Source organism: Camelus ferus, chromosome 19, assembly GCF_009834535.1.
Source record: "Camelus ferus isolate YT-003-E chromosome 19, BCGSAC_Cfer_1.0, whole genome shotgun sequence".
NCBI lineage: Eukaryota > Metazoa > Chordata > Mammalia > Artiodactyla > Camelidae > Camelus > Camelus ferus.
The window spans coordinates 15,068,143-15,096,125 of NC_045714.1; the positions used below are offsets into that span (position 1 = coordinate 15,068,143).

General features: G+C 62.5%; 1 protein-coding gene across 3 annotated transcripts; it reads left to right on the plus strand.

Annotated features, from left to right (window-relative positions):
* The first annotated feature begins 386 nt into the window (after positions 1-386).
* RTEL1 (regulator of telomere elongation helicase 1) lies at positions 387-27,919 on the plus strand. Of its 3 annotated transcripts, XM_032461596.1 has the most exons (33): positions 387-543; positions 1,030-1,287; positions 2,251-2,443; positions 2,676-2,769; positions 3,270-3,351; positions 3,570-3,630; positions 6,687-6,762; positions 7,387-7,471; positions 9,633-9,698; positions 10,315-10,468; positions 15,543-15,581; positions 15,668-15,746; positions 16,441-16,538; positions 16,915-16,970; positions 20,210-20,284; positions 20,412-20,493; positions 21,411-21,543; positions 21,625-21,738; positions 21,817-21,857; positions 22,003-22,088; positions 22,221-22,298; positions 22,666-22,743; positions 23,160-23,306; positions 23,371-23,486; positions 23,596-23,719; positions 23,806-23,950; positions 24,094-24,251; positions 24,751-24,846; positions 26,157-26,358; positions 26,526-26,666; positions 27,158-27,274; positions 27,442-27,676; positions 27,786-27,919. In XM_032461596.1, the coding sequence occupies exons 2-32, from the start codon at positions 1,186-1,188 to the stop codon at positions 27,600-27,602; spliced, it is 3,279 nt and encodes a 1,092-aa protein (XP_032317487.1). In that variant the 5' UTR covers positions 387-543; positions 1,030-1,185; the 3' UTR covers positions 27,603-27,676; positions 27,786-27,919. The 3 variants fall into 3 exon arrangements, with proteins under 3 accessions (XP_032317487.1, XP_032317489.1, XP_032317490.1); XM_032461598.1 differs by lacking the exons at positions 26,526-26,666; positions 27,158-27,274; positions 27,442-27,676; positions 27,786-27,919 and having other exon boundaries at positions 23,806-23,952; positions 26,157-26,352; XM_032461599.1 differs by lacking the exons at positions 26,526-26,666; positions 27,158-27,274; positions 27,442-27,676; positions 27,786-27,919 and having other exon boundaries at positions 23,806-23,952; positions 26,160-26,352.
* Positions 27,920-27,983: the final 64 nt, after the last annotated feature.

Sequence of the window (27,983 nt, forward strand, 5' to 3'; positions counted from 1 at the left end):
AGACGGTCAGGAGCCGAGTCATGAGGAAGGAGCAGTCCTTTGCGAAATTTAAGGCGAGTGATAGGCTCAGATTCCAGAATTAAAAAGACCTCCGGGTGTTTCAAGAACCACAGGAAACCAATTTGAAGGCTTGTGCAGTTGTGGGGGCAGTTGTGTGAGGGGGCTTGGCCCAGGGAGGGGGAATGGAATGGAGGCCCTGGTGGGGATGATATCGAGGGAGGAGAATGCGGGACCCCAGTTTCGTGCCCGCAAGTGAGGAGGTGCCAGTCCCTGGGCTCAGGGTCAACGGAAAGGGTGGGACTGGAACGCAGCGCGCCTATAGTGCGCGGGCCCCTCGGCAGGGGAGCGGTTTCCGGCCGGAGCACGCGCAGAGGACCGGAATTGGGGGCGGAAGTGCGGCGCGTCCAGGGAAGACTACGCGCCTCAACTCGCAAAGTCGGAAGTCCTGCGGGTTGAGGACGCGGTGGTGGTGCGTCAGCTGGACTGGGGCGAATTCCTGGGGAGCCTGGTCGAGGAAGGCGTCCCACGGACACCCTAGCACTGGTACCTGTGCCCACGCGGGGGCTTCCGCAACTGCAACTCCCGGCAGGCCCCGCGCCGCCCTCGGGCCGCGCGCGGGCGAGTCTGCCGCGGGGCACTGTGGGGCGCGTAGTGCCGGCTGCGCTCGCGGAGGGGCCGACCCGCAGGAAGGGCCGCCGCACGGGGTCTAGCGGGGCGGACTGTTGGCCCCAGTGTCCAGGCGGAGCTGGGCCTAGTGGGGTTGAGCGGCTTGCTGGGCGCCGGGCGGGTTCGCGGCCCAGGGCGGAGCAGCACACGTGCTCTCTCGCCGCACCTGGGACCGCCCGGTGGAGTGGTGGTGGGCGGGAGAAGAGGCAGGGCGGACGAGTCGGTTCTTTGTGGTGGGACGTCACGGGCTCGCCTTCCGTCCAGTCCCCTGCAGGGACTGCACCAGCTGACAGGCGGAGTGGCCTGGCGCTCCAGAAAGGGTCGCTTCTAACAGTCTTGCTGTCATTCCGCCCTCTGCCCTAGGGGCTCCCGCGGAGAAGAGCATCATGTCCCAGCGCCACAGGCTGGCATCGCTTCCCTGCAGTGGCTGAGACCCTGAGATGTTCAGAGGGGTTTTGTCTCCCAGACCCACACAGCCTGCGTTTCCGCTAACCTCTGCCCTCCCGAGAATAGGCCAAAATGCCCAAGATAACCCTGAATGGTGTGACAGTGGATTTCCCTTTCCAGCCATACAAGTGCCAAGAGGAGTACATGACCAAGGTGTTGGAGTGTCTGCAGAAGGTGAGGCTGCAGACGGAGGGCTTGTACCTGGGGGATGTGTCAGCGTGGTTGGAGCCTCAGCAAAGACCTTTGTGTTCAGTCGGGGTCCTGCTGGTGAAGGTGCCCTTCTGAATGCGAGACTCAGCCATAAATAGGGCCCATGTTTTAGGTGGGGTAGGAGGGATGCTACACACGTGAAGAAGTTGGTTCTAGACGGTGGTGAGTGCTCTGAGGAAAAGACACAAGGTGATAGGCTTACGAGCACCTTGGGGCTTCTCTGAGGAGGTTGCATTTGAGCTGAGACCAGATGAGGAGGAGCAGCCAGCTATTCGAGGGTCCAAAGGAAGTATTTCCTCACAGAGGGGCAGCGGCTGCCCAGCCCTCCTTCTGGAAGGTCTCCAAACCTCAGGGGGTGTTGAAGGTGAAAGGGGTGCAGCTTGTTTGCTGCTGGGTTTCGGGCATGCCTTCTGGTACCTGTCAAGCCCCCAGCCCCCAAGGGCTGCCCCTGCAGCCGGGCTCACACAGAGCCTGCACGAGGAGCCAGGTGCCCATTCCTGCAGCAGCTGGGACGACAGCTTCCCAGATAGCGCCTGCGTGTCTGCCCAGGGTCCCCACTCAGGCTCCCAGGTGAGACTTACGTAGGCCGTCAGAGTCCTTTCAGATAGTGTAAAGGCTTGGATCCAGAATGCAGAATTAATCTGCTGTTTTGGGACTTGAGACCTAATTAGTCATCTTTTTACATATATTGGGCTGAAAAATACTGTGATGTTTCGGGTAATGCGCTGCAAATTGTTTGCTAGGGAGGGCTGACTTAATCTGCAGCTTTTGGTTTGAGCGTGGAAACGTCCTGTGGAGGTTGTGCGCCCTGCGGGGTGGGCTGTGCTTGAGCAGAGCTACCCTGCTGGCTGCTGGGCTTGTCCCAGGTGGGCTGTGTGACCTGCTTGGCCCCTGCTTCCCCGTGACCCTGTTCCTGGCCCCATTCAGAAAGTGAACGGCATCCTGGAGAGCCCCACGGGCACGGGGAAGACCCTTTGCCTCCTCTGCACCACACTGGCCTGGCAGGAGCACCTCCGGGATACCATCTCTGCCCGCAAGATTGCCGAGAGGGCGCGAGGGGAGCTCTTCCCCCATCGCGCCTTGTCCTGGGGGGACGCCACCTTGGACGGAGACAACATAGGTGGGGCTCCCATCCGCCTATCCCCTGGCCCCTGTGGGGAGGCACATAATGGAAGGAGTGTTGTAGCTGCCACGCCATTTCTTGCCGTCCTGGCTGTAAACCTGAGGTCACCCCTGGGAGCGAGTGTCTGGTGTCTGATGCTTGGCTGTCCCCAGGGTTGCATTAGCTGTGTGCCCCCGGGATAACCACACATATATGCCCTGACCTCTTCTGTTTCCTTGTGCCCTGGCAGCATGCTACACAGACATCCCAAAGATCATTTATGCATCCAGGACCCACTCACAGCTCACGCAGGTCATCAGCGAGCTTCGGAGCACCTCCTACCGGTAGGTGTGGCGGCATTCATCCTGCCTCAGGGTCATGGGGGTGAGGGGGTGGTGGGGACAGTCCCGGCACAGTGGTCGATGGTGGTGTTCTGCCTGGACTCCACCCTGAGGGTGCTCCGTGCTCTGAAGTGTGGGGCTACTTGTGAGTTGACGCCCTGACCTCGGAGCTCCTTGCGGCCCTTGTGGCGTCAGCTGTGGGTATGGGTCCGGGCAGCTGCGAAGTGGGTGCGGAGAGGCTCCGGCACAGCTGCAGGAGCGGTGGGGTCCCGCCCCGGCCTCCCAGGAGAGGGAGTATGGAGGTGACGGAGTCTCCTCCCACCTGCCCGCCTTTCTCTGCCGGGCCTCCTTGCTCTCCCTGGACCTGGCTTGGGGGCGCCCCGCCACAGAGGACGCCCTCCAAGCCCAGGCTGTGTTCCGCGTCTCCCTCTGGGTGCCCACGTGTGTCCCCTATGGCTCCTGCTGCCCTCTGACCCTTGGGCCCCACGACTCTTTCCCGCCAGGCCCAGAGTATGTGTGCTGGGCTCCCGGGAGCAGCTGTGCATCCACCCTGAGGTGAAGAGGCAGGAGAGCAACCACATGCAGGTGGGCTCCTCTGCGGCTCTGCTGGGTGGCTGCTGCCCGGGCTTCAGAGCCCCCAGCTGTGCCCCTGAGGGACTGGGGGTGAAGAGCTGGTGGGGGTGGAGCCAGCGGGGGGACCTCCTGCACCATCTATCACGGCCAGCACGTGCCCACCAGCCGGCCCAGTGCTCTGCCCGCTGCCAGCCGCCACACTGGCCAGGACCTTGTCCTTTGTCTCCCAGGTGCACTTGTGCCGTAGGAAGGTGTCGAGCCGCTCCTGCCACTTCTACAACAACGTCGAAGGTGAGGAGGGGGACACAGCCTGTGTGACCTCCCAGGGCCGAGCTTGGGGGCCCTGGCCTGCTGGCTCTCGCCCCTGGTGCTCTGGGGCGGTTGTGTCCCACTCAGCAGGTGGGGCGGGAGCTGGGTGCGTCTCCTGACTGGATCTCTGTTGGAGCATGGTCAGGAGAGCTCCCGCTGTGGGGCTGCTGGCCAGGCAGGCCCCACCCTCCCCTCACGGGGTGTTCCCAGGGCTTCAGCTGTGCAAACAGCCTGGTTTATGCTGAGCGTGTGCTTCCTTCCGGGAGTCTGGAATTTGGGTGCCTGCTGGACAGGGCGCCGGCGGGAGTGACCCCCCAGTGTACCCTGGGCGTTGGGTCTCTGGAGAGCACGTCCCACATGGTCACAGCTTGTTCTGGGGGTGACAGCTGGGGAGTGGAAGCTCCTGCACGTGCTCATCCCTTCGGTGCCCGTGCGGTGCGTCTCTCAGTGTGGGGGTGATGCTGGCAGCCTCTCCAGCCTCTGCTGCCGCTGGGAGGACAGTCTCACCCAAAAGCAGGTGGGAGTGACAAGCACGCGGTTCGTGACAGCCGGCGGCCCTGGTGTGGCATAGCTGTGTGGGTGCCCACAGCCCTGTGGAGGGGACACCTTGTCTCTTGTCACTGACTTTCCTGGAGCCCAGAGTGGAGGGTTTGCTGCTGGTGCCCTTGCCTCCAAAGTTCTGCTTTTTTGGCTTGTGGCTGCCTCTCCTGGGTGGAGCCTGAGGCAGCGGCAGGGATGCCTGTCTGTGGTGCAGCTGCTGCAGGTTCCTGTCTACAGAACAAGCTCTGTGGCCTGGGGTCCCACTTCTGTGGGATCAGGGTTCCCTCTGTTTCCTGCCACAGGGTTGGGACTCAGACCTGAGGTGACAGGACCCCAGGACACTCCCACTGGTGGGGTTTGGCGTGCCCACTGTGCTGGGTGGAGTGTCAGGGTGGCACTGTGTTCCCAGAGGCCTGAGCAGGGGGTCCCCGTGTGAGGCGCCCCTGTGCCCTGCTCCTTGTAGAGATGGGTGGGGTGTGTACCTGAGGCGGGCCTGGTCTTGGCCGGCTGTGAGTCGGGGCTGCATGGGGTCCACGTCTCCTGTGCAGCTCAGCCTCTGGGGCGAGGACCCAGGGGCTCGGGCTTGTTCCTCAGCACCTTCCCATTTGCTGCCTGCCTTGATCTGCTGGCACTGAGGACCCTTGGGACTGCGGGGAAGTGTGAAGGTGAGGGTGGCCCCCAGCAGCTGGCCCTGGCCCCAGCCCGGGGCCGGAGGTCACAGGCCGCCGGCTCTGCTGCCTCCGCTGGCGCCAGGCCTGCAGGCGTCCTGGGTCCCACAGGCTCCTTTCTCTTCTTGTTCCCCTGCTCAGCCTTCTGCCCTCAGTCCTGCCTGTGGTGCTCGAAGGGAGGCTCCCCATCTCCCTGGGGCTGCCTCCTCCCTGCAGAGGGGGTTTCAGATGTCCCGCTGGCCAGAGGCCAGAGCCTTTTGGGTCGGAACCACTCTGGCCATGTTTCTACAGCAACCTGGGGGTCAGCTTGTCCACTCTGCTGGGCCAGCCCTCACCTGCAGGGCCCCCCACCTGCAGCACCCCTCACCTCACCTGGGGAGCCCTGAGCATGGGGGAGGGGAGCAGGAGGCCAGAGGAGAGGGTGGGAGCTGGGGGGAGCTTTCGGCCCACAGTGGAGGCACTCCTGGAGCTGATGGGTGCTGGCCCCCTGGGCTGCATACCGGGTCCCCACTGCTCCAGGCCCTGCATGGCAGAGCAGGGGCTGTCCCAGCTGGCCTGCTGGCTCTGGCCTCCCTGGTCCCCGACCCACCTGCTCTGCTCCGGCTCCCGCTACCCAGTCATTGGCAGTGGGGAGGGTGGTGTCCACTCACCGTAAGCTAGCACATCCTTGCTCTGTTGAGCCTTTTTTGCCAGCTGACCCGCAGGATGTGAGAGGAGTTCCCAGCAGATGCTCAGGACTTGGAGAGGGGAGAAGTGGGCAGAGACCCCAGGAGGGGTCTGAGGAGGGGAGACATGCGTGTGCGTCTGTGCCCTAGAGTCAGCCCTGGTTGGGGCCCCTCACCCCTTCCTCCCTGGCCCCTCCTCCTCACCCCCTCCTCTTCTTCTCACCCCCGGCCCCCCAGGTTACTGAGCTCTGGGGCTGGCCTGTGCAGAGCCTGCCAATTGGCTGGTCTGTTGCTATGGTGCTGCCGTGGGGATGGCTCCTCTTCCTTCCCTCGCCTGCTGTCTCTGGGGTGCTCCGGGCTTGGGCTTGGACTTGGGTCACCGTGAGGGCCCGTGTATTCTGGTCTGTGCAGTTTCAAGCTGGGCCTGGTTCCAGCCCCGGTGGAGCTGGAGCTGGGGGCCGTGTCCACAAGGAGCTGCCCTGAGGCTCTCTGGGTGCTTGTTAGAGAAGACCTTTGGTCCTGTCTGCTGGGACCAGGCCCTGGGGTCCCTGGGGTAAAGCAGTTCCCTCTCAAGGCCCTTCTTTCCCTGGGCCGTGGCCAGCGGGGAGTCAGGGCTGCCATCCTGAGGGAAGGGTCCTGGGGCTGTTGGGCTCCTCCCCTCCCACCTGCCTCAGTCTGCAGCCCCTGCAGTGTCAGCGTGGGCAGTGACAGCTCTGTGTCCTCTCCTGCCTCCGCAGCCTGGCCCCTCCATGTGGTGGGGAAAGTGGAGCAGGAGGAGGGGACTTGCTGCCAGACTGAAGCCCCCAGGGCTTGTGGGAGTCGCCTGTCCTTGAGAGCGTCTGCAGTGGCTGTGACAGGCTGAGGGCTGCCCCATCTTGGGGGCCCTCCTGTTGGTGCTTAGCCTCAGGCCAGTGGCCACCTTCTGAGGTGCAGAGCAGGGCTCCCTTGGGCCATGCTCTAGGCCTGGGGCCCTCCCCAGAGGACCCTGAGACCCACGGGCAGGGATTCTCTCTGGTGAGTCCCCGGGGGTCTGAGTGCCCCCCACCACCTGCCCCACAGGAGGGTCGTGGGTGGCTGAACCCACTGCCTGCTGGCAGGAGCTGTTCATCCTGGGTGCCTCTTGGGGTCTGGGGGACTTGATGTTTACTCCTGCCTGCCTCCCCAGAGAAGAGCCTGGAGCAGGAGCTGGCCACCCCCATCCTGGACATCGAGGACCTGGTCAAGAGTGGACAGAGACACAAGTAAGGCCCCCGGCTGCGTGCTCCCTCCACAGGCAGGGTGCGTGCATGCTTTCCTTTCCTTTTTTCCTTTTCGCATCATGAAGCTAACAGCTGTTTGGTATGAAATGTGAGCAGCTGAGAGACCTCTTAAGTAAGAAGCACGGCCTTCAGCCCACCCCGCATGTGGCCTGGTGGGACCCACCTGGCCGGCCTTGTCACCTGCCAGCGGGGCCTCATGCCTGCCCCCCCAGTACAAGCTCCCTGACCTCGCCCTTCCTGATATCTGCTGCTGACCTTAGCTTCAGGGCTCAAGTCGTGATCAGATGGGGCTGCCTCGCTGACCGGCCCAGGACCAGGGGTGGGTCTTTTTGTTTTTGCGGGTTTTTGAGCCAGTGATCCACTCACAGGGCTGAAAGCTCATGGTGTGAAGTGCCTCACAGCGAGCCCTGCACTGTCCCCTGTCCGGGCCCCGCGGGAGCCCCCAGCCCCACAGCACCTACCCCATCCCCCCCGCAGGCTGTGCCCGTACTACCTCTCCCGGAGCCTGGCACAGCAGGCCGACCTCACAGCGAGCCCTCCACTGTCCCCTGTCCGGGCCCCGCGGGAGCCCCCAGCCCCACAGCACCTACCCCATCCCCCCCGCAGGCTGTGCCCGTACTACCTCTCCCGGAGCCTGGCACAGCAGGCCGACATCATCTTCATGCCGTACAACTACTTGCTGGACGCTAAGGTGAGGGCTCAGCCTGTGTCCCTAAGGCCCCTGACGGCAGGGGCGTCCCTGTCAGACCCCTGCCGGTTCGGTTCCTGGGATTAGACTCCCGCTTGGAGCAGCAGGCTGGTGCCAGTGGACTGGGTCCCCCTCACTGCTCAGGGCTCAGTTGACGACCAGCCCGGGGCTGTGGCTCTTCTGTGCCATCCGGGGGTGTGGGCTGGCAGGGTTGGGAGACCCCCTTGTCCTGCTGTTGGCGTCTCTCTCCAGTTGGACGCCCGGGAGCATCCAGCCCTAACGCTGGCTTTAAGACTCCTGTGTGTGCAGCCTCTGTTTCAGCTGTGCTCGTGGTGTGAGCACTGCGGGTGGCCTCCTGTCTGGGCCCCTTGCTCACGCGCTGTCCCATGGTAGATGTCAGTGGAGAGCCCGCCGAGCTGGGATGCAGGGCTGAATCAGCCAGCATCTTTGAGTGCGGCTGTGCTCGGGTGATGGGGTAGGGGTGAGATGTGCGGCCGCGGACAGGAAGCCTCGGAGCAGTGGCTGACACGGGGACGCAGTGCATGTGAGCACAGCTCAGCGGGGCCGGAGCGAGTGGCTGGAGCAGAGGGGACAAGGTGCGTGGGGGTGCAGGGGCACGAGGTGAGGTGGCCCAGACTCGCACCTGGAGAGCTTGCAGGTTTGCCCAGGATTTGTATGTGATTCTCACAAAGTGGTGCTTTCAGCCTGGCTGCCTGGCCCGGGCTCCACCTCAGAACAGTTCTGTCACAGCTGATGAGCTGGTTCCAGAACTCATGTGGAAACCAGAGATCAGACAGAACAAGACGGGCTTGACAGAGGACAGGGCGGCTCACGCTTCTGACTGCAGGGCTCAGTGTGGAGCAGGATGCTGGTGGGGATCGCAGGGTGGCATCCAAGACAGACCCACACGTGTGGCAGCTGGCATTTGACAAACTTGCCTGAGTAGTTCAGTGGGGCAAGGGAAGGTGGGTTTTTGTGGTTTGTTTTTTCCACAAATGGTGCCAGAATAGCTGGACACCTATTTGGGAAAGGATGAATCTCAGCTGATACTTCATGCAGTTTAAACCTGAACGTCAAAGTTTGAGCCTTCAAAGCCCCAGGAGGAAGCACAGGGGGTCGTTGTGATTTGGGGGCAGTGGAGACCTTTCAGCGTAGACACACAAGGCACCAGCAGTGGGGACAAAGCTGATGAGTTGGTCTTCGCCACCACTTAAAGCTTGGCCTCTGAAAGGATCAGGAAGTCCAAGGGGTTAAATGTGTGCTCAGAGAGAGAGGTACCTCCGCTACACCTGTGTGCCTCTGACCGCACCCAAGGGGGCACTCGGGCCAATTCCTGGTACTCAGCCCCGCCAGCGCTGGGAAAGGCCAGACAGACCCTCCACCTGAGAGACAGTGGGGTGGCCAATCAGCCTGTGCCTAGAAGACGTTCCTCATGGCCGGTTTTGAGGAGATGCAGGTTAGGACCTCAGGCCGTGACATGCACACTGAAATGGCTCAGACTACAGAGACTTGAGATGACTGGTGTTGGGCAGGGACCTGGAGCACTGGATCTCGGGACATGGCTGGGAGCACAGCCACGGCAGAGCCTCGCGTGGCCAGCTCTTCAGAGCTCCCTGCGTCACCAGAGCCTCGACAGCCCCGACTGTTAGCGGGTGGTGTCCCTTGTGTCCCATGGGCAGGGAAAGGGGGCCCTGCTGCTACGTGCAGCCGCCCACCTGGGTCAGAACGCTCACCCAGAGCAGTCCCAGTGGCTGGTGTGTTGTGTGTCCTGCTTTGGGTGGTGGCCACAGGGTGCCCACTCTTGTCAAAACTCAACTGCACATGTGAAGTGGGCAATCATACGAAAAATAAGCTTCCAGTTAAGTCAGTGGAGAGAAACTCTGCTGCCAGACCCCACCCAGGTCGTTCCGTGACCCTTGGGGGTTTAGAAATCCCTCACAAGCTGGGCTGGGCCTCCTCCTCCACCCTGTGGCTGCGTGCTGTGGTTGGGGTCACAGGACTGCTCCCTGTGCAGTGAGTGTCGCCAGGACGGACACCACCAGCTCAGCGGGGTGGGAGCAGTGCCCGCAGCCCAGCCAGCTGACACCCCAGCAGGAGGTGTGAGGGTTGGGCCATGAGGGCAGGGCTGCCCCACTTGGCTCCACTGTCAGCCCACTTGCTGTAGAGTCGCCGGGCACACGGCATCGACCTGAAGGGGACGGTCGTGATCTTTGATGAAGCTCACAACGTGGTGAGTGTTGGGGTGCTGTTCCCGATGCCCCCTTCTGCCCGCCTGCTTTCCTGTGCAGAAAAGTGCAGGCTTTTCTGTCCACCTGGCACCTGCTGTCAGGGCCGAGCACACCTGGGCCAGGTGGGCTGGCTGGCCTGTGCCCACATCTCGCAGGACCCCTGGGCCCCTCCTGCCTGCCACTCCTCTTCCCTTTGTCCCTGGTGGCCTCCTCCCCGCCCCCCTCTCCACCTGCTCCCTGCAGCCTCTGTCAGGCCCAGGAGCTCCATCTGCGGGAATGCTTGGCCTTGACCAGGGCACTGGAGGGAGGCCCCTTGGGGAGCCTGCGTCCTGGGACAGAGGTGGCCACCCTCAGCGCCCTTGGTTCCAGGCTCTTTTGTTGCCCCGGGGGCCAGATCTGACCTTCGAGAGGCGCTAAAAGCCAGGGTTTCGCGGGAAATTTCCTAGTTGTAAAACGTTGCAGCTGAAGGAAAACTGTCTTCAAACACTGGACGAGACATCCGTCTCTGGAGCAGTGTGAGACCAGGGCTCGGGGGCTCCCTGCACCCCACCCCACATCTGCCTCCCAGGCCCTGACCCCACCCTGTGCTGCCATGACGCGGCGTGCTTGGGGTCGCAGGAGAAGATGTGCGAGGAGGCCGCATCGTTTGACCTGACGCCCCATGACTTGGCCTCGGGACTGGACGTTATAGACCAGGTGTTGGAGGAGCAGACCCGGGTGGCGCAGCAGGGCGAGCTGCACCTGGAGCTCAGTGCCAGCTCCACCAGCACAGGTAAGCTCGCCGGGGCTGCAGACGGGCGGGCGGGGCCCGGGCCCTTCTTTCACGTTGGTTTTCGGGGACAGTGTCAGCTTCTGTGAGAGGCTTCTTGGCCTCATGCACCAGGGGGTGGGCTCCGCCCAGCTGTTCAGCGTTTTCTCCTGTCCTTTCCACTGTTTCCCTGCTGGTTGGACTTGGCATCTACTGTGTGAGGGTGAAAACCAAGCGTATTAGCTGTAAAGACATCTTATAACCTGTGAGCATCATCCACACAAAACTTGCTCCTGTCAGAGTCCTGGCCAGCATGTTCCTCACGCGGCGGTGACCGCAGTGTGGGTGGCACTCCAATGGACGTGGCTAGTTAGTCTGGACGCTCCGTGCAGCCGGCATCGGTGGCTGACGAGGAGTCCAGGCTACTCTGTAGCAAGTGTTTCCGCTGCTTGGCTGCTGCAGGCTTTTAGCATTTGTGTCTTGCCCTGCAAGCGGCTCACGTGAGCGCGCAGCCAGGCGTGAGCGGCCGCCTGGCGCCCCCAGCCCCACTCCTGGCCGGGCTGCAGGGAGCAGAGGCCCCCTCACTGGGTGCCTGCTCCCGCCCGCTCTGCGAGGCGCTTGTGGGCTGCCCTGGTGGAAGGAGGTCAGGACCTCCATGTTCTTAAACTTTACGTTCTTAAAACTTACTGAACTTTGTCTATGTGAGTCGTATCTGTCGAGAATTACTGTGTTAGAAATGAGAACTGAGAAACTTCTGAAGCTTTATTCACTCACTTAAGTAACAAACTGTTACATGTTATGTTTGCAAGAAGGTACCCTGGACAGGGAGGCTTCAAACAGGCAGAAATGCATCCTCCCCACCGCGGGGCCAGGCGCCCACGTGTGGTGTCGAGGTCCGCAGGGCGGCTCCCGCGGCAGCTCTGCGGGCTCTTCCCCTGCTGTGCCCTGGCTTGTCAGCACGTCACCCCAGCCTCTGCCCCCTCGTCGCAGGGCATCCTCCCCGGGGGCCGGGGCTCAGACGCCCTGTTCTCGTGGGGACACCTGTGACTGGATCAGGGCCCAGCCCAGTTCACGGGGCCTCGTCCTAACTGATCACCCTGCTTCCAAATGAGGTCACATTCACAGGGATCAGGGTTTAGGATTTGAGCGTGTCTTTCAGGAGGACCCAACTCAATCCATAATGTATTAGCATAAACAACGTTTTTGTTGAAAAGAACTGTTTCAAAAGTTGTAAGCGTGGCGCTGCTTCGGTTGTGTGAGTTTCTTTACCATCTGGCCCAGTGACAGGCGGTCGGGTCTTGTAACTGCTTTCTGCGTTTGTGCCGACACGATTCCGCGCGGCATGTGCGTGTGCACGTCGTGCGGCTGCTGAGAGAAGGGACACGGGTGAGCGTTTAAGGCAGCACAGGTGTCTCCTCTCTCAGTCCTCAGCCATCCAGGCAGGCCAGCGGTGCTGGGCCCTTTGGAGGCTCCGGGGTCTCTTCCCTGGCCTTCCTCTGCTTCTTCCTCACGTCTCCTCTGACTCTGACCTGCCACCCCCTGGTAAGGGCCCTGCTGTTCCGTTATCCGGGGCCACCTCCCCAGCTCAGGGTCCTTAACATCGTCACGCCTGCAAAGTCTGTTTTGCTGTGAAGGCGACATATTTGCAGGTTCCGGGGATTGGGACATGGGTGCGTTTGGGGGCTGTTGTCAGCCTGTGGGAAACTGCACCGTGTGTGTGTTCACGGGGCAGGGGGAGGAGGCACGCGGTCTGTTGGTGGCGGCGGCAGCACAGCGAGGACTGGTTGGCCGCAGCCCTCCTGACCAGCTCTCGGGCTTGAGCCCCGGGGCCATGCCTGACGCACTGCCGGCCAGGCGGGAGCCTGCCTGTCCCTGGCGGGGCTTGGCCGCTGCACCCTGCTGCTCGGGAGTCCTTGTCTGGACGAGAGCTCTGTACTTTACTGTGTTGACCTGTGACACGAATTTCTAAATCTCTGTTTTCACCTCCGAATGTGTGTGTCTGAGTCACAGGTGAGTGTTTCTGCAGGGAGGTGTCTAGAAGTAGATTACCTGGTTGATTCCTTTTTCTCTTTCTGAAGCCCGGTCGTCTTGCTGCAGTTTGTCAGCGCTGAGTTTCTGGATCGATGCTGCCCAGGGCGTGCTGAGCCCTTTCAGTTGCAGTTCGAGTCTCTCTGCTGGGACGCTGTCCTGCAGGTGGAGCCCAGGGCCGGCCCGCTTGTCTCTTCCGCCTGAGGCCACAGCCAGCCCCTCCCTGGAACCCTTCTGTCTCCAGTTTTCTTTGACTTACAATTCCCGCCTTCCCTCTTGTTTCTCTGAAGACAGTGTGGCATGTGTCTATTTCTGTGTTCCTTTTAATTGAAGCTTCATTTCTGAAGTAAGTGTATGTTTTTCTCCTAATTGTGTTTGGGTTCTGTACTTCACTGCTGACCTTGAGAAAACTTGACTTGTTTCTTGTCTCACGTCTTGTCAGACGTCAGCGTTTTCTGTTTCAGATAATTTGCGGGAACTCCTGCTCCTCTTCCCCCCAGACCCATTTGACCAGCGTCCTGAGTAGAAGGGTTTCCTCTCTGTCTTGAGGGCGGTGCAGACCTGGCACCTTTACTTTGTCTTAGTGTGCGTTTCCCTTGAACAAGGATGTCCTCGTGTGACCGTAGTGCAGTCATCCGATCAAGAAACCAGCGTCCATAATTTTCCCCACTGTCCTCAGGTGGAGCCGAAGCAGCACACTGGACGCTGTGGTCCAGGCTGCGTGGCCACATCCTGGGGTCTCCGGCCTTCACCTGTCAGTGTCTCAGCTGCCGTCTCCTGGCCCACACATTTGCGAAGAGGAGGGTCAGTTACTTTGTTGACCGTCCTGCAGCGTGTCCTTGTGGCTCTACTCAGGTTATGCATTTTTGGGGGGTCCCGCCGAAGCCCCTGGTCTCGCAGGCACCGCGGGGCCCGTCCTCACGTTTCTGGTGGCGCTGATTTCGATCGCTGGCTTCAGGGCAGCTGGGGTGTTTGCGCAGTGAAGTTGCAGTTTTTCCATTCGTCACTCAGAAGTAACCTGCGGCACGATTCGTGGTCCGTCCCGGAATTAAGGATGTCTGCGAGGTCTGCGGACACGCGCGTCCCACCCGCGTGCTGGCCGTCAGAGCCGGGATCCTGCCGTGCAGAGGCCTTGACTCACCAGCGTCACAGCCATGGCCCGGTCTGGCCCAGAGCCAGCAGTTCTTCCTCCTGTTCTCTCTTCCGTACTTGTGGCCTGTGTGTGGTGGTGAGGGAAGCAGCTTCCCTCCCTCGGGACTTTGCTCGCCCGTTGGACCCCAGTGCTGTGGACGCTGCTCAGCCCGCCCGGCCGCCCCGGTGGAGGCCTGCTTGCTGGGCTCGGTGGTCTGGGAGCGCGGAGTCTGGGGCTGTGTCCTGCTGCCCGGCCTTGGTTATGCCACGCATCGTGTGCCGTGTGTTCACGTTCATCTTTCATTTCTTGTTCCATCTGTCTCCATTTGTGTTGACCTTTTGATTACTTATTTGTTTATTTTTTTGAGTATTTGAAACACGAGCATGGTCTCTAGTCCAAGTCACGGTTTACTCAACAGAAATGTTTTGTTCGTTTCTGGTTTATCCTTTCTTTGATTTTTTTTTTTTTTTTTTTGGTTTTTGCAAGAAGCAGCAGATAGTAGGTGTATTTCCTTCGTTTGTCTTTCTCCCGCATAAAGGACCTACTGTGTTTGGTGGACACTTCACTTTACAGAGACTTGCCGACTCCCTCCTGCAGGTCTCCATGTCTGTTCGGCCATCGGTGTGGCCTTTAGGTTGTTTCCAGTACTTTGCAGATACAGACAGTGCTGTTTTGTGTCCTTTTGTCTTGTTCAAAGGTTCCTTCAGGGTCAGTTCCAGGAGGCAGGATGCTGGGTCCAGTCAAGCCTCCCGGGCTCTGTGCGCAGGCAGCTCGGGAACCAGTGTGCCTGCTCCGTGACAGTGGGCATGCTGTCCGTCATGATGGCCTCACCAGCAGAGCGTGGCGTCAGGCTCTTCCATTTTTCCAGCTTAATAGATGGAAACAGCCTTGGCGCGGTTCTGGGGTGCTTTTCTCTGGGGAGTGACTGACACTGACCACTTCCTTGGGTGCTTCAGGACCACGTGTGTTGCAGCGGTGTCCCCGAGGGGCGCAGAGTGGTCCGTGTCCTGAGCGTCCCCCTGCTGCCCTTGCTTTGGCCTCCAGGTCCCCACGGCCGCTCTTGCCCCTGACAGTGTCTCAGACTTCCCTTGTTTTTGGCGACCTTGACCCTTTGGAGGAGGAGTGGTCAGACATTTTGTAGAACGTCCTTTCCTTGGGATTTGTGTGGCGTTTTTCTCAGGATTTACTGAGGTTTGGGGATCTGGAGAGGAAGAGCTTGATGTCAAGTGCCCTCTTCATCCCGTCCTGTCGAGTGTCCCTGCTGCCGGCTCGGCATGGTGCTGGACCGTGCTCGCTGGCTGAGGTCAGCTGTGGCAGGGCCCCTTCCCCACACCGCCCCTCCTGGGGGAGGCCTCTGCATGGCCCACACCTAGGGAGCAAGGTTATGCACTGGGGTGTTGCCCTCCATGGCTCCGAGTGGGGCACTGGTTTCTTAGAAGTGACACCAAGGGCAAAGATGTCAAGGGCGAAAATAGATAAACTGAACTTAACAAAATCAGGCACTTCCGTGCTTCTGAGGATACCATCAAGAAAGCAAAGACAGCCCACAGGATGGGAGACGGTTTTTGCAAATAATATGTCTGATGAGGGATCTGTAGGTAAAATACAGAGGAATTTCTTACAACTCGACAAAAAGACAGCCCAACCCAATTTAAAAATGGGCAAAGGGTAGAGACAGACCAACCTTCAAGGATGTACGAGGTGGCCAGTGTGCACAGGAAGAAAGGACCCGTTGGTCCTAAGGAAAATGCAGTCAGAACCAGTTCATGTGCGTGTCCTCAGGGTCTCTCTGAAGGTGACTGCCACAAGCTCCTGCCGCTTCCAGCTCAGCCCAGGCTGCTAGGATTTTAGAGCCCCTTCCCTTGTCAGAGTCCTGGTGCCTAAGGACGCGGAGGTGGGTCAGAACATGCAGAGCTGTTGAGCTTTTCCCTCCTCCAGGGCTGAACATGGAGCTGGAAGACTTGGCAAAGCTGAAGAGTAAGTGCCTGGTCCTGCTGAAGCCCCTCCCCACCCGCCCCGCCCCGCCCCACCGGCCCCGCCCCCTGACAGCCCCGCCCCCACAGTGATCCTGCTGCGCCTGGAGGGGGCCATTGATGCTGTGGAGCTGCCTGGAGGCGACAGCGGCATCACCAAGCCTGGGAGGTGAGGGCCCCTGTCCCTGCAGCGTTAGTCCAGCCCTTCGTTCGAGGTGCGGTTGCCTCTAGAACAAGGCGCCTACTCCCATGCCACCTTCTGCCAGGACAGAAAGTGTGGTCACACCGTCACCTCCTTAGGCCGGTAGTTGGCTGGAATGTTCTGAACATCCTACAGGCCTCCAGGCCACAGGATTTGTTTCCCGTAGCAGTGCTGGGACCCAGGCCCAGGTTTGTCCAGGCGAGGAACGTTCTGGGATGTTCTGGTGCGCTGGGCTGCCTGCCCTCTGTCTCCCTGAGCTCTGTCTGCTCTGCTGTGCTCAGACCCTTGTGGGACCCAGAGGAACCAGGAGCCTCCGCCCACCTTCCCCAGGGCCTCTGCAGCAGCCCGTGCCCCTCCTCCCAGCTCTTCCCAAAACGGCTCTTTGGGTGCATTGCTAAGAGCCCCTGCCGCAGGGAGGCCCTGATGGCCACCTCCCAGCCCCCACCCCTGGCCCTAGCCCAATCCTTTCTCTGCACCCAGGTCTTGTACGGGCTGCTGTCCTACCCACCGGGGCTCCTGCCAGCAGAGGCCTCTCACCTTCATGCCTGGCCCTCCTTGAGGCTCAGAGCTTGTTTCTGAGTGAAGGAAATTTAAACCGCTGTTGCCTGACTAGGGTGCAGTCTAGTCTCCCGCAGAACCTGAGCTGCCTCTTTCTCTGCAGCTACATCTTTGAGCTGTTTGCGGAAGCCCAGATAACGTTTCAGTCCAAGGGCTGCATCCTGGACTTCCTGGACCAGATCATCCAGCACCTGGCAGGACGTGAGTCCCGGGCCACATGCACCCTGTGGCTGCCCCCACCGGGTGGGGACGTGGCCCTCGGAACTGCATTTCTGACCTTTCCGAGGCCTTGGCACATTTGGCAGTGAGTGTTCTGTAAAGCACAGTCTTCCCCGGCAGCTCCTTTTTGGAAAGAGCAGTGGGGGACCTTGGTGAGCTGGGGGTCCCACCAGCCTCCCCCACAAACCTCCTGCACCCCGCTTCCACTCAGAGGGTTTCCACCGGGCAGCTTGTGCCGGCGGGGCCTTGATGTGCTCCTGGGCTCTGCGGGGGCGGCCGGGCGGCCCCAGCCTGGTTTGGCTGGAGCCTCTTTTCTGGTCCTGAGGGGTGTGGGGTCGTCAGCACGCTGCTTCTACAGGTGCAGGGCTGTTCACCAACACGGCAGGATTGCAGAAGCTCGTGGACATCATCCAGGTGGGGAACGGCGTGTGACCAGGATGGAGGAGTCTCCCTCTCTTTCCTGATGGAAGCTGGGGGGCACCTCCTTCCACTGGAGCAGTTATTGATCCCACACCTGGGGGCAGGACAAGGCGCCCACAGCACACACTTCAAGTCAGCACCCTCGGTACTAGCTTCCTGCCACCCTGAGCGCACGCCGCAGGCCTGGGGAGGGGGCTGCACGTGGTGGCTTCAGCCAGTTACACCAGGGCCCGGTGGGCAGCGGGAGCTGCATAGGCTGAGCGCCTGGTGGGTCCCTGGGTCTTCAGACTGGCCCAGCTGCTCCTGCCCAGCCAGCTGCCCTCACCTTCTCTCCAGTTTCTTACTGACACAGCTTCTCCGGGCAAAGTCAGAGCAGAAGCCTGTCTCGGAGTTAGGAGCATGGACTCTGTCCCCCAGCCCCGTGTTGCTTTGCTGGGCCATCCTCGCCCAGAGAACATTCAGACACGAGGCGATTGCGTCTCGCTACACTCATGCTCTTCGGTGGCCTGTAGGGCTGTTGTTTGGAGTCAGCAGGTGGTCTGCATGTCCCTGGGCCAGGCGGGCCTCACGCTGGGCTTTGGGATTTGCTTAAGGGTCCGGGGGCCTGTCTGGCTGTGTGCAGGCTCAGTGGGCTCGAGGCCCTGGGTGACCTGCTGGGCAGTGCCTGCCACTCAGTGGCCCCACCCCATCTCCCCACTCTTCACTGTGCTTCTAAGGCTCCACCCACACCCCCCCCAGTCCACACTTGGCACAATCGGGCCGTGCAGGGCAGCGTCTCTGCCCCCCCAGTAACAGGGACCACCAGCCCCCGTCTGGGCCATGCAGCAGGTGAGTGGGCCTCACGCCATCTCGGGCATTTGTGCCCCCTCCGTCACCGCCTGCTCTGTCTTCCTGAGGCCGCCGCTTCCAGTCTCTGGTCTGGGTCAGCTTTCACCCTCTGTCGTATACAAACCATGTCTCAAGATCCAGCCCTGAGCTCTTCATGGATTCACCACAGGCTGCCTGTCCGAGCAGCCCGATGCTGCACCAAGGCCAGCAGCCTGCCCCGTGGCCCTGCCCACACCTGCCCAGCACACCCACATTCCCTAGGGGCCCCTCGCTGGTGCCCATAGGTGCTCAGGAACCAGCTTTGGAACAGGCAGCTGCCAGCCACACGTAAGCGGGCTGGAGAGACACCCAGAGAGAGTAGGCCTGTGGGCAGCCCAGGGCAGGCCAAGGCGCCAAGTCAGTCCCCGGGGCCGCTTAGAGCAGCTGCCAAAGGAGATTCCAGACTCCTAGGTTCAGTGGTGTTTGAGTTCCAGAGTCCGGAGTTGGGAGGAACCTGTCCACGAAGGGGCATTCCAGGGAGTGGGCCTGCAAAGGCCTGGGATGAGGGTGCCCTGGGCTGGGCCCCTTGGGAGAGGAGAGTGCCCTGCATACTGACCTGTTTATCTGCAGGGACCCGAGGGGATGAGCAGAGGGCCTGCCTGGCAGGGGTGGGGCCTCCAGGGCGGGGCCGCAGATGGGGTCAGTACTCCCCTAGATCCAGCAGTCCCGCTGCATCATGGTCAGAGAAGTGCCAGGAGGAAGTGTACCAGAGCCCGGCCTGCAGGAAACCTTCCTGCTCCTTGACACGGCTGCACGTCCAGGGGATGGGGCTCCCAGGGGAACTTGCAGAGCTGGCTGTGGGTGGGTACTGGCACTTAGCCCGCGAGGAGATGCTACATCAGGCTCTCCCGTGGGCCCTGGCTTCTCCCCGCCCGCTCACCCCGGTGTCTGGCGCTCAGACAGAGCAGCCACGCCAGTGTCTGAAATTATCCCTTCCCTGGAGGCATGAGGGCCACTCCTGGGTCTGAGATGCAGGGGTTTGCAGGGAAAGCCAAGGCCTCAGAGTGGCCTCACCTGCTGGTGTGGCCTCCGCCCTGTGGTCAAGGCTAGCACGTGGCTCTGCACCTGCAGGCGGACACTGAGGCAAATCTCAAGGCCAGGTGTCTGCCGTCTGGACGGTGGAGGGGAAGGTGCCTCCTGAGGGTCCTCCTGCTGGTGCTCGCTCAGGCTGTGTCCCGGGGCGCGGTGCCCCCCAGTCCCCCGGAGCCCACCGAGGACAGAGCGTCGTTCCACACTCCCCCCAGCCTCTTCCCAGCCCTTCCTGTTTGCAGGAAGATTCGGGGGTGAGGCGTCCTCTCCTGCGTGCTGGCGGCGCCTGGTCTCTGTTTCACAGACACCGAGCAGGAGGCGAGGCTTCATCTCTGGTGTCTGGCCCAGCAGAAGCTCCCGGGCATGGTGCAGGGCGGGAATTACACCCCCTTTCCTGCGCACTCGCTGCGCGGCCTTGTCCGCTGGGGTTGGGGGTGTGCTCCCCCCACTGCTCCTTTACGTGGGTCTCCTTGGCCTTTTTTCCACCTGGCGAGTTTGGGAGGCAGTCTTTTCACTTCCTGTGAGGCTCCGGTTGGGCTTTTGGCCGGGCTGCCCTTGGACTTGCAGTTTCCTGTGGGGGAGCCAGCGGCTTCATGGTGTTAAGAATGGGCAGAAGATTCAGTGCTCTGCTCTGCAGGGAAGTTTTAAATTCTGTGTTGGGAGGAAGTGACCCTCTTTCTTGGTTTACTTCTGGTGTTCTTTGTACTTGCTGTTGCCGTCGTAAAGGGGGCTTGTGTGAGGAACCTGCTGGCTTTTGTCTGTCGGCCTCGTGTGGAGGTATCTGAGAAAGGCATCTTTGTAGTTCTGAGCGTCTGTCATTTTGTTTTCCTGGATGTTCTGAGTAGACAGTCACGTCGTTTGTAACATCCAGTGTTTCGCACCTTCTGTCCCACTGTTTACCTCTTGTAGTTCTCTCTTGGCTCGTTGCATTGGCTGAAAGCGCACTTCTTGTTTTACTCCTCCTGTCCCTTCTGGGAGTCAACTAGGTTCCTTGCCGCTGGCCCAGTCCTGGGTGAGAGGGGAGGGGTTGGGCTGCTGACTTGGGCCTAGTCCCTGTGGGAGCACATGGACTGGCTGCCAGGGGGTCGGGGGGCGCTGCAGGGTGACTGTGTCTCCAGTGCAGTGGGGTCCTTGAGGCGAGGGGACAGGCAGTTCCCACTTCTCGGCCTGGGGTCCTGCCCTGGAGTTGCTGCTGACTTGGAGGCAGGGGCAGGTTATGCTGCTGCTTTGAGCATGTCTGTCCTGTGTGGGTGCAACTCAGCAGGAGTGGCAGCCTCTGGTGTGTCCTGAGTGTCCAGTGTGTCCTGCCAACTTTGTCCCCCATCTCTTCCTTCTAGAGCGTGTTTAGCGTGGACCCTGCTGAAGGCAGCCCTGGTTCCATGGTGGGGCCTGGGGCCTCTCAGTCCTACAAGGTGGGGGCTCCCTCCAGGATGCAGGGCTCCCGGGCGGGGGTCTCAGTCCTACAAGGTGGGGGCTCCCTCCAGGATGCAGGGCCCCCGGGCGGGGGTCTCAGAACACCCGTCCATTCCGCCTCTCCAGGTGCACATTCACCCAGATGTTGGTCACCGGAGGGTGGCCCAGCGGTCAGATGCCTGGAACATCACAGCGGCCAGAAAGCAAGGTACATAGAGCACTTCAAGGGGCCGGGACAGGCTCCCCTGCCCAGTCTGGTGGCCCCTCTTCCAGCTGTTGGCTCCCAGCTGCCTGTTGGTCTGTTCTCCCCATGAAGTCCCTACCTGCTCTCTGAAAGTCAGAGAGATCAGAGTGAGAAAGACCTCAGGGGAGGCCCGGTGGCACGGGGACTGCCTGGAGTCACCTGGTGGGGGTCCCACCTGACATGTTTCTACAAGGGGTCTGTCAGCCCACAGACTCCGCAGAGCACACAGGGGGCCTGGGGCCTGGGGCTGGTACTGGGTCCCCAAGGTCTCCTGTGGTGACTCCTGCCATCGCTGGTGCAGGGCTGGCCCCGACAACGTGGGCCTGCGCCCACCGCCTTCTCGTCACAGGGCAGACCCCGTACCGAAGGCTGGGAAGGGCTTCTCTAGTCCCAGAAAGTGGTTGGTTCTTTTGTGGGAGTGTCCCTGCTGACCTTGGCATGGCCTTGACTTTAGAGTCATCCTTAAAGCATCCGCTTGTGCTGTTTCCATTTGCTGAGCTCTGCAGGGAAGGTGGGCGTGTCTGAGTGTGTAGGCACAGCTGGTTTCCTGCCTCCAGGGGAACGTGGGCCTGCGCCCCTCCCTCCTTTGCCATCCCGCCCCGGAGTCTGGTGGATGGCTCCCCATGCCCTGAGCCACGTGGACGTCTAGGGTAGGGGTAGGCTGACCTCTCTGGAAGTGACCTCGGCATCCCCCGCCCACCTTGGGGGTCCTGGGGAAGCTCCTCTGGGTCTGCGTCCTGCTCCTGGGACCCCCGAGGGAGGGCCCCAGCCGTGCGCTCAGCTTCCTGCTCAGGCAGGCCCCGGGATCAGACCGTGGGAGAGACGCACCAGAGCTGCTGGGGGTCCCGGGGGCCCCGGCCTCACTCTCTCGGCCCCCGCAGGGAAGGTGTTGAGCTACTGGTGCTTCAGCCCCGGCCACAGCATGCGTGAGCTGGTCCGCCAGGGCGTGCGCAGCCTTGTCCTCACCAGCGGCACACTGGCCCCTGTGTCCTCCTTCGCCCTGGAGATGCAGATGTAAGGGCTGCCCCGCTGCCCTGGGCTGCTGGGGTGCTGGGGGATCAGGGTCTCTCAGTGCCACACCCGCCTCCTCTCTAGTCCTTTCCCCGTCTGCCTGGAGAACCCCCACGTCATCGACAAGCACCAGATCTGGGTGGGGATCGTCCCCAAAGGCCCTGATGGAGCCCAGCTGAGCTCTGCCTTTGACAAACGGTAGGGGGCCCGGCGGGCGAGGAGGTGGACGGGCCAAGTGCTGGGGACCCTCATGGCAACGGCGTCCTGGTTCCGCAGGTTCTCTGAGGAGTGCTTGTCCTCCCTGGGGAAGGCGCTGGGTGAGTGCCCATCCAGTCCCAGGGCCCTGCCCCATTCTGAGCCCACCCCCCACCCTGCTCCCTGTCCTGCCTGGTCGCCCTCGGGGAGCCAGTGGGAGCCTCTGCGGTCACCCTCTCCTGCTGACCAAGGCTGCGGCACCTGCAGGCAACATCGCACGCGTGGTCCCCCATGGGCTCCTCGTCTTCTTCCCTTCCTACCCTGTCATGGAGAAAAGCCTGGAGTTCTGGCGGGTGCGTCTCTCCTCTGAGTGTCTGCCTGGTGGGGGAGGGGAGCCCCAATGGCCAAGGGTCTGGTGGGGCCAGAGGGAGGGCCCTCATCTGAGAGGGTGTTTCAGGAGTCCCCTTCCCCGCCTCTTCCCACAGGCCCGCGACTTCGCCAGGAAGCTGGAGGTCCTGAAGCCCCTGTTCGTGGAGCCCAGGAGCAAAGGAGGCTTCTCGGAGGTCTGGTCGCTGGGCTCCACTGCCCTGCTGGGCTGGCCGCTGTCCCTGACCAGGGGCTCAGGACAGCTCCAGGCTGTGTGGCACTTAGGTCCTGCTGGCCTTTGAGAAAGTTTGGGCACAGGGACAGCGGCAGGAGACACTGTGTCTGCGGGGCTGGCAGTGAAGCAGGGCTCCCCTACCCACCCAGCCCTGGGGCCCGTGTTTTCTGGGAACGGAGAGGGTGCCTGTGCCATGGAGAAGGTTCTGGAACCCTCCTGCCTCAGTCCCTGCTGGGACTGCTTCACCTCAGAGGAGGATACCTGCGGCCTTGCTCGTGGAGGTGGAGGGGCCCCGGGCCGGGGCCAGACTGACCAGCCAGTCCTTCCAGGTCATGGATGCTTACTACGCGAGAGTGGCTGCCCCTGGGTCCAGTGGGGCTACCTTCCTGGCCGTGTGCCGGGGGAAGGTGAGAGCTCCAGGGTCTGGGTCCGACACTGGTTGGCCCTTCCTCCCCGTCTGGTGCCGGTGCCTGAGGGGGCTCAGGGCTCCTGGCCTGGGGGCTGCACTGTGGGCAATAAGGGCCCACCAGCCACTCAGGCCCCATGAGCAGCAAACTACAGGAGGTTGTGGGCCTGCTGGTCTGGGCTGGGGTAGGCCCTGGGCAGGGAGGACGGAGGCGGTTCTGAGGACGAGGAGCTGGTAGTGGGGCTCTGGGGGCGGTGGACCCCAGGCGCGGCCTGGCTCAGGGTCGGAGGTTTCTCCCACCCTGCCCATCCCTTGGGGGGGATGGCTGTGAGAGTCTGGGCATGGGTAGACCCTTTGGGAAGGTGGGGGGTATACATGGAGGCAGACGGGAAAATAGAGTGGCCACTGCCCCCCCAGGCCAGTGAGGGGCTGGACTTCGCAGACGTGAATGGCCGGGGAGTGATCGTCACAGGCCTCCCGTATCCCCCACGCATGGACCCCCGGGTTGTCCTCAAGATGCAGTTCCTGGATGAGATGAAAGGGCAGGGTGGGGCCGTGGGCCAGGTAAGATGCGTGGGCCGGGCGTGGGGGTGGGGTGCTCTAGCCCCTGTGACCGGGCCTCCCGCAGTTCCTCTCCGGGCACGACTGGTACCGGCAGCAGGCGTCCAGGGCCGTGAACCAGGCCATCGGGCGGGTCATCCGGCATCGCCACGACTACGGGGCCGTCTTCCTCTGTGACCACAGGTGCAGCCCTCCTCTGCCCGCCTCCAGGACACGGTTCTTCCCTCTGGCGAGTTTGTGCGGGAGGTGGGCGGTGGGGCTCCTGGGGCTGATGGCCCTGCCTCCCTGCCAGGTTCACCTGTGCGGACACCAGAGCCCAGCTGCCCTCCTGGGTGCGCCCCCACGTCAAGGTGTACCACAACTTTGGCCACGTCATCCGAGACGTGGCCCAGTTCTTCCGCGTGGCTCAGAAGACTGTGAGTCCCCAGTGCTGGCTGGCTGTGCCCTCGGCCCTAACCGGGGAGGGGCCAGGTCAGACCCCAGCCATTTTACGACTGTCTAGATGCCGGTGCCCACCATCCCAGCTGCTGCCCCGAGTCTGGGCGAAGAAGGTGCCGTCTCAGCGGCCGTGCCGCCCAGCTCCCTCCCCACCAGGAAAGCCATGAGTCTGGATGTGCATGTGCCTAGCCTGAGGCACAGATGCACGGGTGTGTGTGGCTGGGGGACCTGCTGGGTGGGGGCCTTGGGGTGGAGGGCAGGGCTGGTGGCACACTGGGCCCATGGCAGGCCCAGCAGGCCTGACTTGCTGCTCTCCCTGGGGACGGTGCTGCCCACACACGTGCTCCTGCAGGGTCCCCAGTCGCTGAGGATGCGGAGGGCAGCCTGTGTGTGGAGTATGAGCAGAGGCCTGTCCAGGCCCAGCGGCGGGCCCGGGGGCTGCTGGCTGCCCTGGAACACAGTGAACAGCTGGCCGAGGGGCCTGGGGATGAGGCCCTCTCCGGGGAGGAGGTATGCGTGCCGAGGTCCCTGGAGGTGGATACCAGGGGCTTTCTGCCCGTTTGCTCTTGGATATCTCCACATCAGCCCTGCCCCACCCCTTTGTCAGGAGGGCGGTTGGGGTCTTCCAGCACCTGCCTGGAGAGCTGTGAGCCACCCCCCCCACCAGCACAGCCCTGACCCTCTGCTGGTTCCCCCACATGCCCTGGGGTTCTCTCTGGGGCATCAGCTGGGCAGTCTGCTCTGGTTCCAGCTCCTACTATAGACAAGGCAGGTCCTTTCTGGGACCTTCTGCCCTGGGACCTTTGTCCAGAGCCCGTAATCTCCCGCCTGACCTGCAGCTCCGTGCCCCTCTCCCGCCCTGCCCTCTGGGCCCTGGGGTGAGCTGGTTACTGTAAAATTGCCGCCCAGAGCCTGCTCTCACACTTGGTTCCCGAGGGGTGCTTCTCCCTGCCCTGCGGGCTTTGGAGCCCGGAGGGTGTGGGCTGAACCACACCCGTGTCTCCCTCAGGCACGCCTCCGCTCCACCTTGTCAGTCCTGCGTGAGAAGAGACCAGCAGATGAACAGAGAGGCAGGAGGAGGAAGGTCAGGCTGGTCGATGCCCCGGTACGTGAGGCGCCCGCAGATGCGTCCGGAGGTCCGATGGGAGCCTCCAGCTGGTGCGGCTCTGAGTGGCCCCCGGCCAAGCAGTGGGAGGTGTGAGTGGGCCAAACCTCCCCACTGGCCCAACTCGGCTGTCCCCACCAGGTGGACAGGTTCTGGAGGCCTGTTGGAGCCGGGCCAGGGAAGGGAGCCTGCTGGCCTGTGGGCAGGGGCGGGGCTCTGTGCGCCTCCCCCCCCCTCCCCCGGGTCCAGGAGCAGGTGCAGGAGGGGAGCGAGCGGCAGACCCACGGCCTGCATGCCTCCCCCAAGGAGCTGGCTCTGCAGCCCACTGCTGCCTTCCGCCCGCAGGGCCCTATTCCCACCCGTTGTCTGTCCTCACTTTTTTGCTGAGACACCTCAGAGCCCATGATGCCCTCAGGAGCAGCATGGAGCCCCTGCGTGCAATGCCACTTCCCGTTCTTGGGGCCTACAGCAGCGCCCCGCTTGGGGCAGTACTTTTGAGTTCTACAGAGCTGGGGTCAGATTCGGGCCTTTTGTTTTACTTTCTGGTGGGGTCCACACAGGCCCATGGGCTCCTTCCACGCAAGGCTCTGCCTACCAGCCTGGCGGGAGCCAGGCCCCAGCCCTTTAGGCAGGTTTGGTGTGGGGCCTGCTGCCGGGCTGGCTCCCCTGGGTGGGGTGGGGCTCTTGGCACGAGTGAGGATGCTGATGTGCCTGAGTGGGGAGCGTGGTGTTCCCAGCCTCGGATGAAAGCAGTTAAGGGCAACGGAGTTACATTCCAGAAGCCTGTGGAACACCCCAGATGCCACTGCCTTTGTCCACTTCCCTTGGCTTCTGGAAAGAAGCGGGCGGTGCTGTGGGGCCTGACACTGAGGAAGTGGCCTCTGAAGGCCAAGCTAGATGGCAGCTTGGGAACCTGGGCCCTCCTATTTGGTTTCCACACTTCCTTGCGGCAGGCCTGGGGCCAGGGCTGGGGTGTGCCCCAGAAGTGGGGCAGAGGGAAATTTGAAGTCCCTGAGACATTGTGAAGTGTCCCGTGCTGTGAGCTGACCGTCCTCCAAGCCAGGTGCGGCCACCTCAGCTGCCCCTGCCTTGGGCATGGGGAACTTGGCAGAGGAGCCAAAGCCCCCAGTCCAGTGAGAGCGAGTCTGCACTTGGTCCCTTTGCTGCTCTTGGAGGGGCATGGCCATCTGAAGCTGAAGCTGGCTCCCCCTGGCTGCCTGCATCCTCCCTGGCAGCACCTGGCCACAGCTCGCTGTCCCTGCGGACCAGGAAGGGTCAGCACCACCTGACAGGGCCTGGGTGTGTGTCAGCAGGAGGTGCCGGCAGCCGGGACGGAGGTGGGCAGGGCCAAGCTGTTTATGGTGGCTGTGAAGCGGGCACTGAGCCAGGCCAGCTTCGACGCCTTCACCCGGGCTCTGTGGGACTACAAAGGCTCTGACGACCTTGCGGCCCTGACGGCGCGCCTCGGCCCTCTCTTTGCCGAGGACCCCAGGAAGCACGGCCTGCTCCGAGGTGCGCTGGCTGCAGAGGCTGCCTGCTTGAGGGGCCGTGCTGCAGCTGTGGGCGGGGGCCCCCGGGGGCCGTGGTTGACTTGCTCCCTAGAAGAGGTGCGAGTGGGGACCCCAGTCCCAGAGCCTGCAGCCCCCAGAACCCCAGGCCCAGACCCCTCCCCCCCACAGGCTTTTATCAGTTTGTGCGGCCCCACCACAAGCGGCAGTTCGAGGAGGTCTGCCTCCAGCTGACGGGCCAAGGCTGCAGCTACCCGCCCGAGTGCAGCCTTCCCCGGAGACTGGGGGCACAGCTGGCCCTGGACCCCAGCGGTGAGTGGCGCCCTCCAACTTGGACCCTGAGGGTGGGGTGATGCCTGGCTCTTGGGGTGGGTCCTCACGTGGCGCATTTCCCAGTTCCTGAGGCTGGTGGGTTCTGGCAGGGTGACACCAGAACATGCACAGCCAGGGCCCAGACCTCCCAGAAGGGCCTGCACTTGGGGAGTCATTCACCTCGTCTCTTCCTGGCATGGGCCCTGCGCTTCCAGAGCTGCCCCTGTTAAGGAAGAGACCACAACTGGGCAGGGGCCCCCAGAATTGTCACCCTTCTGCCCTCTTGGGGACTTGGTGCCCACGGAGCATCCTCCTTCCTATCACGCCCCCCAGTCGTCGGGGACAGGAGTCAGGGTCCTCCTGCGGCAGTCTGTGGAGAGTTGTGTGGCCCGGTGTCCCCTCGGACAGACCAGACCTGCCCCCTCCCCAGGGGACACTTAGGATCCTCAGGAGCCAATTGGGTGGCTCATGGTGTCTCCACGTTACTTTAGGAAGGAGGGAGCCTGACCCCAAGCTGACCCTGTCCCAGGATGCAGCCGGGCAGCTGGACCCCAGCGAGCACCTGAACCAGGGCCGGCCGCACCTGGCTTCCAGGCCACCCTCTACAGGTACCTGGTCCCTGAAGAGGCTTCAGACCAGAGCCTGAGCAGCACTGAGGACTCCTGGGGGGAGGAGGCTCCCAAGGGCCACTCCGGCTCTGCACCCTCAGAATAAGGGAGGCCAGCGCATGTTCCCAGGAAGCCAAGTGGACCGAGAACTGTGGCCTTCCCGCCAGGAGACCCCGGCAGCCGTCCACAGGATGGGTCTGGAGCCTCTGGAACAAAGCAGCAGAGCCCGCCTGCCGTGAGCGCCTACCTGGCTGACGCCCGCAGGGCTCTGGGGGCCACGGGCCACAGCCAGCTCCTGGCAGCACTGACCGCCTACAAGCGGGACTGACGACTTCGAGCAGGCGGCGGCTGTGGTGGCCGCCCTCACCACCGCGAAGACTGAGGACCTGCCCCTGCTGCAGAGCAAGTGGCCCGGGCGGCCGGGCGGCCGGGCGGCCTGGGCAGGGCGGGCAGGCGGGCAGGCGGGGTAGCTGGGTTGGGCGGAGCCAGGCCTGAGCTGCGCTCCCTGCAGGGTTCGGCATGTTTGTGCGTCCGCACCACAAGCCGCGCTTCCGGCAGATGTGTGCAGACCTTAGCGGCCTGCCTGCCCTGGGCACCGGCACTGAGACCCCAGGACCCCAGGATGGGAGCCCTGCCGTGCCTCCTGACCTCGCCCATGGGGCTCCCAGTCCAGGTAAGGTGGCCAGCCTGGCTCTGCTGCCCTGTACCA

What these genes read in the sequence shown, in the direction of transcription:
- RTEL1 (XM_032461596.1), top strand. Translation starts at nt 1,186, where the DNA reads ATGCCCAAGATAACCCTGAATGGTGTGACAGTGGATTTCCCTTTCCAG. An exon ending in CTTCTACAACAACGTCGAAG is followed by an intron (nt 3,631 to 6,686) that starts GTGAGGAGGGGG and finishes CTGCCTCCCCAG; the next exon opens with AGAAGAGCCTGGAGCAGGAG. An exon ending in AGGCCCTCTCCGGGGAGGAG is followed by an intron (nt 24,252 to 24,750) that starts GTATGCGTGCCG and finishes TGTCTCCCTCAG; the next exon opens with GCACGCCTCCGCTCCACCTT.